This window comes from Phaseolus vulgaris, chromosome 8 (assembly GCF_051622355.1).
Source record: "Phaseolus vulgaris cultivar YP4 chromosome 8, ASM5162235v1, whole genome shotgun sequence".
NCBI lineage: Eukaryota > Viridiplantae > Streptophyta > Magnoliopsida > Fabales > Fabaceae > Phaseolus > Phaseolus vulgaris.
This window is the reverse complement of record NC_143505.1, coordinates 42,046,733-42,053,995: the sequence shown is the minus strand read 5'-3', so window position 1 is coordinate 42,053,995 and position 7,263 is coordinate 42,046,733. Positions and strand designations below refer to the sequence as shown.

The window sequence follows — 7,263 nt, the reverse complement described above, 5'->3', positions numbered from 1 at the left end:
GCGCAGTAGCACTCCCAAGCAGGAGGACTCACACGTAGAAACGTCCCCAGCTGGGCAGAAACGCCCCCAGATGGGGTCATGGCGTCGTGAGGACCTCCACGTGTACCACAGCCATGCCAGAATAGAAACACCCTTTAGTCAGGTACCAGGTAATTAAAGTCCTTCAATACAATTTCCCTTTCGAGCATTCAGGTGTTATAATGGCTCCCAAGCGTTTCAACGTCTTAAATGCGCTGCGTTTTCTAAATTAAATACGCTGATTGAGTGCGTTACGTTTGTAATTAAAGGCGCTTTAAATGCTTGGGTAGTTTAAATATCGCGGAAAATGTTGAAAAGGGGGTTGGAATTTTCGGCAAATTTACGAGAGCTCTCTAGTTGCTTGCTCGTGCTTCAACAGTTACGAACAAGGGACTGGGGAATATTTTTGCCTGAGAGAGAGAACACATACACACAACACACAGTTATTTTACCACCTTCAGAGTGCCATACGCGGTGCTCAGAGACGGAGGTGAACAGTTTTGGTGTTTCTTGCTGGCTGACTTGAGCGTCGGAGTGCAAACGGCCGCTAGGGCGCCTCTGTGTCCTCTTTTTTTTGCAGGAATCCACAGGCAATCAGTGGGAAGGAGTCCCTAGCTGACGGTTGAGGTCGCGCACGAAGACGTCCCGGTCAACCGGACGGAACATTCCTAATATTTGATACTTGAAATGTGAACTTGAATAAAGAGGTCCTTCTTCTCCAAACTATCTTTGGATAATCACATCAATTTCGTTCAAACTTATAAATCTTTACAGAACTTAATACTTTGTTAAAATTAATACCATTAAAACCGTTGGAGGGCACTATGTGGACATGTTGTCCAATAGTTAATTACTAGACCATCTAGTTCTAACAATAAGGTTATATATATATATATATATATATATATATATATATATATATATCAGAAATATAAGTTCATTAAATATTAAGGTCATATAATACTTGAATAAATGAAGAGGCTAACTAGAGATATTGACTTTAGTAGGAATTGAATATCACAGTGATCTTCACTGCATATATTGGAAATTACCCATGCAAACCATGCTGATACGTTGTGAACTTGAGTGAACATTTTTGTTGTAACTTCTAACTACTTCTAGGTATTCCATATATGCATGCTTTAAAATATAACTTTATATAAGAACTTAATTTTAGAGATAACTTAATACATTATTTATGAAATGTAAATAAAAGTAGAAAACAACGTAAATTACGTGAATGAGTAAAGAATAAATTTTAAAAATATGTTTAACCATTAATTGTATTTATTTTTTAAAACTATTTTCCCTTAAAACTTGATATAATTTTTTTTAAAAAAAAACAGCAATGACATGGAAATCATTTTTAAATAAATAATATTAATTAAGATTTGTTTATATTTGTTTTTGTAATATTGAGCATGGGAATGTACACTTAATCTACTAAGAATTCAGAAATGGAAAATCTCATAATTAATATCCACGTGGCTCCCACAATATCTTCCCTCCAATTCTTTCAGGCTCACTCCCTCCACAGACCCCATGGAACTCAATCCTAGCATCCCCCCATACCCATGGCCACCCTCCTTATTCCCAACCCCTTCACCACTAAACTCCCTGCTCCGCGCTACTCTCACCGGAGGTTCACCTGCTCCTCCGTCACGACCCAATCCCAATCCGCCAAGGACCACCTCCTTGCCCTCATAGCCGACCAGGACCGCGGCCTTCGGACGCAGAGCGATCCCGCGAAGCGCGCCGCTATTGTTGAAGCCATTGACGCAATGGCCGCCGTGGGCGCTGGTTCCGTCACCACTGACGATTCCCTGTCGGCGACGTGGCGGCTGCTGTGGACGACAGAGAAGGAGCAGCTCTTTATCATCGAGAAGTCTCCCTTGTTTGGAAGCCGAGCCGGCGACGTGTTGCAGGTCATAGATGTTCGGAATAGAACGCTCAACAACGTCATCACGTTTCCACCTGATGGCGTTTTCTTTGTTCGATCCAGTATTGAGGTTGCGTCGCCGCAGAGAGTGAATTTCAGGTGAATAATTGAACTTAATGATGATAATAACAATAATGAATAATGTTCTTTTTGTGCATTCGCAATTAATTGACTTGAATTTTGAGTTTGATTTTGCTGTCATACACCCTTGCATATGGCGAGAGTATGCTATTGTTAGTTATTTATTGACTCTTGGAAGAACGAGTGGACTCTGTCACTTTGTCTCCTCTAATTATCAATCTTGAGTTGGGTAATGTTGTCAGCAGGAAGTCAAGCAGTGTTGGTATATTTTCCACCTCTTTCTTCTACTATTGAAGCATCACAGTTTCATGACAAATCTAAAAGTTAGAGAGAATCTTCTCATTATTCTCTTCCCTAGGGATAGCAATTGACCTTGGTTGGTTCGAAAGAGAGAGGGAATGGGAAGGAAGGCATACTTTGTTTGGTCCTCACTTCATAGGTCAGGGAAAGACAAATATATTGTTATATCCTTATAATCAATAATGGAGAAGATGACATGCCAAGACAAAAGAAATCTTGCAATGAAATCACCCCTATCCTTAAGAATTTACCCATTGCATTTAGAAAGTGAAAGTATTGTGTCAAATACCCTATTTCTCAATGTGTCTGCACTAACAATCTTTCTAATAAACATCAAAGTTTTATTGTTGCCATTGATGTCACAAAATTCTTACATCAATCTAAGAAGTTGTAAAAAGTGAACATTGGACTGAAGGCATGAGAGAGTAGATGAATGCACTAGAAGGAAACCCAAGGCATGAGAGAGTAGATGAATGCACTAGAAGGAAACCCAACATGGGAGATTGTTGACAAACTAAGAGGCAAAAGGGTTTTAGGGTGTAAATGGATTTTTGTAGTGAAATATAAGACATATGGGACAATACCCAAATATAAAGCCAAATGGTTGCAAAAGGATAGACTTAAACTTATGAAATTGACTATGAGGAGATATTTTCTCCTATAGCAAATATGGTACAGTTCGAGTTGTTTCTTCTCTAGCAACTCATATTGGTTGGGACTTATATTAGTTGGATGTGAAGAATGTGTTTCTTCATGGAACTTTAGAAAAAAAAATGTACTTGGGGATCTCTCCAGGATTTGAAACTCATAGTAGAAGGAATAAAGTATGCCTGGTTTGGGAGATTTAGAGAAACAGTGGTGTCCTTAGGATACAAGCAAAGCATGAGATCATACTTTATTCATAAAACACTTTGTTACAAATAATCACTATAATGTTATTCTATGAGAATGATATACTTATTACAAGGGATGATGAAATGAAGGAATTGGTTTTAAAAGAAAAATTGGCGGCCCAATTTGAAATGAAAGACTTGGGAAAACTCAAGTATTTCCTTAGAGTAAAAGTTGCTTATTCCAAGAAAGGAATTTTTATCTCTCAAAGAAAATATGTAATTGATCTCTTAAAGAAATAGGTAATCTGGGATTTAGAACTTCAAGAGTTCCTATCAAACATGATCATAAAATTGGAAGTGAAGAGTTCTCCTGTAGAAAAGTCTCCATTTCAAAAATTGGTAGGAAAACTTATTTTTTATCACACGGGACCGACATTGTTTATGTTGTTAGTGCGGTAAGCCAATTTATACATCATCCAAGAGAAAGACACATGCAAAACAAAATTCTTTAATACATGGAGTTAAGTCCAGGAATGGGGCTACTATTCAGGAAAAAAGACACTTACTCTGGATATATATACTTATGTAGGTTTTGTTACTAACAAAAAATCTACCTCTAGCTACATTATGTTTCTTGGAGAAAATCTGGTATCCTAAAAAGTATCTTGGTCTTGTGTAGAAGCTGAATTTTTGAGGCCTTACTCAAGGTGAGTCAAAGGATTTTGGATGGAAATCATATTGAATTACCTTAAAGTAAAGGTTGACATCCATATGTAATTTTATTGTGGTAATAGGTCAACTATGAACACTGTTCATAACCGAGTATAACATGATATGACCAAATATATTAAAATTAAAAGAGACTTTATCATGATATTCTTGACAGAGGTATTGTGGTTATGACTTATGTCTTTATAGGGTTTTATATACAAAACATTTTAACTAAAGGACTTCCTTATGATGGATTCTACTATCTTGTAGGCAAGTTGATTGATATTCATTTATCAACTCGAGGAGTGTTGTAAATAATGGATTATTAGGATAAAAATATCCTCAATATCTTTATAATAATTATAAAAAAATATCTATACAATCATCCTATTCATTTTGGCATATTTTTATTAGTTTATTTTAAAGAATCTAATTGTTACAAATAGAGATAATAAAAATGTAATTTGTGTGGTTATCAATAAAATAAATTTTACATATTTCAAGTACTCTAACAAACATAGAAGGAGCATAGAATGTATATTGGGTGACTACGTTATGAGTCTAAGACCGTATAACCGATACTATCTAACAGGGTCAATCAAGAGCTTAAATGCCTCATGGTCCTTTTATGGTGGTTCATAGAATTGGGGGAGTATAATTGATATCAATATCTAACAGGATCAATCAAAAGTTTAGTAGCCTCATGGTGGTTCATAGAGTTGGGGCAATAGCTTAAGAAGTGGCTTTACCACTCGTCTGTTCAAAAAGAGGACAATAGCAGGGTGTTAATTGCTGACCTTTTTATTTTTTTGTTAGTGGGAGCCAATCGAACCAATGGCCTATTCGACCATTCCTTAAACTCTATTCTACTTTTACCACCAAACCAACCTTATATCTCTTTCATTCTTAAAGTCTCTTATATTCATTATTCTGACAAAATTGTAGATAGTGTTTCTAGGTTACACATACATAACTGAAGTGTAAACTTGATGTCACTGCTTAATGAGTTCAAATTTCTAATGTTTACACAAGAAATATTCTAATATCTTTGATGACTGACATGGTTTTTCAGATTTACAAGTGCAGTATTACGTGGAAAGAACTGGGAAATACCATTGCCACCATTTGGACAGGGTTGGTAAGTACTTTATGTTTACAATGCAACTGAAAAATTTAGTCCAATTATTTAGGAATATGTCTGATATGCATTCTCATATGTAGCTTTACACGATAACCAATGATTTCAAAGCTCATTCTTCCGCATTTATTTAATCTTCAAATTTAATGGTTTTGCTTAGTAGAGAAGAAAGAAACTAAATTGAAGAGTTAAAAATGTGGACAAAAATGATTGTTAGCTTGCCTGGTTAGAGGATTGCTAGGAATAACTTTCAATGATGAGACTCAGTGTTTGTAGTTTAGGGGCAACAAAAGCTTTTGTATTGATTGAATTTGAGTTGAAAATGAAATATCCATTATAATTTCAATATTAATATACAATTCATTACCTTCGTATATTTTGTTTATTAATGTATTTCTTTCTTCTACATAATACAGAAATATTACAGTATAATACGTACTATCATATTGTCATTTAATACAATAAGACATACTTGCTTAAAATTCATATAGGAAAACTTTATTTAATTCTAATTGGACAATAGATTTGTGATTCTCTCACTTATATATTAGTTAACCTATTCATTTACGTGCAATGTGAGAATTTATCTCACAATTGAATACAACACAGGGTACACAACCTTACGATGAATTGGTAAATAGGGGTTAGTCAAAATCCGTACTTAATGATAGACTATTTTGAATTTATAAATAATTAAACCCTTTAATATATCTTTTCTTGTAAAAAAGAATAATTATTTTATCTTTGTTTCTCCTTTTTACTCTCCAATCCAAATTTTACGTCTCCTCTCTTGCTTTAAAGTTGGCTGGGGAGTTTTAATAAAATTTTAAAGCACACCCTTTGATATATACTGGTTCATCACTTTAATGAATTGCATAACAAATTTTGTTGAACTCGTTCAAAAATAAATAACGAATTGGTCACTACAAGAAGAAATATTGATGTTAGTTTTCCAAAAAGAATCCACACAAAGACTAAAAGAAAATCATTAAATGTTAATTAGAATGAGTTTAGTATTCCTCTATTGCGTGGGTTTTTGATATTTTTTTTAGTGGGTAGACACGATCTAGTTTGGGGTTCTTTAATACTTACAATAAATTATGTTTCTATGTTCTTGATACAGTTTACTAGGCTAAGGATAAGTGAGTGCTATTTCATGGACACTATACTGAATAACCATTGAAACCAACCATGGACACTAAACTGTATTTTTGGATTACATAATGGAGAAGAATCAAATACTTTAATATTCTACCGAACCTCCTATCCTACTTAATATCTAATTATACCCCAAGTTTCTCTGGCAGAAATTTGTAAAAGAAAAAGACTCAATTAATCTGATGTAATTTTATCTTTTAATTATTAAAATAGGTAAAAAATTTAAAAGTTATTAAAATGGTAAAGTCACATGACTTTAGTTAAAATTTGATAATAATAAAGTTGTCATTTTAATTAAAATTTGATTATAATAAAGTTGTGACGTCTTAGAACAATTTTACGTCAAATACACTAAAGTCATGAAATTGTGATTTCAATAATTTTTTAAAATTTTATCTATTTTAATAATTAAGAGGTAAAATTTGGTAAAATTTATGTTCTCGTCCAGTCTGAAGTTAGGAGTTAGGAGTCTTGAGAAGTTTTATTCTAGTAATGTGCTTCTCTCCTGTTTTTGCAGGTTTGATACTGTGTACCTCGATGATGACCTTCGAGTTGTAAAGGATATCCGAGGAGACTATTTAGTTGTTGACCGAGCTTCCTATGAGTGGAAAGAATGAACAGAATCTTCATTGTCATTGTTAACTCTTTTTCATTAATGAAAACTTTCGACTCAATTGCCCTTATGTTTTAGTGCAATCTGTTAAGGTCTTTTATCTCTTTTAGTTAAGCTAATTTAATATGCTTATTTCTTTTGGCTGTTGAAATATGTAGTTAATGTAGTATAGGAATATGAAATAATTTGCATTCTTTTCTGTTTACTTTCTGTTTATGTATGCCGAAGGTGTGAATTATTTTGTTCATGGCACTGGTGGCTCATCGCACAACCATTCTCTCTTCAGTTAATTCTCAAAACACAGTCAAACCAGGAAGAGCTCATTAGCATTGTAAATTTTGAATTCAGAGATATATGATGTATTTTTTTAGGATTGTATATGGCTGAGAGTCTAAAGAAATGTGGAACACATATTCAACTTTCTACTTTCTTTTACAAGATACTAGTATCTACGTTGATCCGTTGCATGCAC

General features: G+C 34.1%; 1 protein-coding gene across 1 annotated transcript; it reads left to right on the top strand.

The window, feature by feature from the left end:
* Nucleotides 1-1,532: 1,532 nt before the first annotated feature.
* On the top strand, nt 1,533-6,861 carry LOC137826285 (Plastid-lipid associated protein PAP / fibrillin family protein). The gene is made up of 3 exons (XM_068632195.2): nt 1,533-2,056; nt 4,955-5,020; nt 6,696-6,861. Exons 1-3 carry the CDS (start codon nt 1,593-1,595, stop codon nt 6,793-6,795), a joined length of 630 nt encoding a protein of 209 aa, XP_068488296.2. The 5' UTR covers nt 1,533-1,592; the 3' UTR covers nt 6,796-6,861.
* The last annotated feature ends 402 nt before the right edge of the window (nt 6,862-7,263 follow it).

Excerpts from the sequence above, each read along its gene's own strand:
- LOC137826285 (XM_068632195.2), top strand. The coding sequence starts at position 1,593 with ATGGCCACCCTCCTTATTCCCAACCCCTTCACCACTAAACTCCCTGCT. Across the intron at positions 2,057-4,954 it reads CCGCAGAGAGTGAATTTCAG|ATTTACAAGTGCAGTATTAC; the intron begins GTGAATAATTGA and ends ATGGTTTTTCAG. Across the intron at positions 5,021-6,695 it reads CCACCATTTGGACAGGGTTG|GTTTGATACTGTGTACCTCG; the intron begins GTAAGTACTTTA and ends CTGTTTTTGCAG.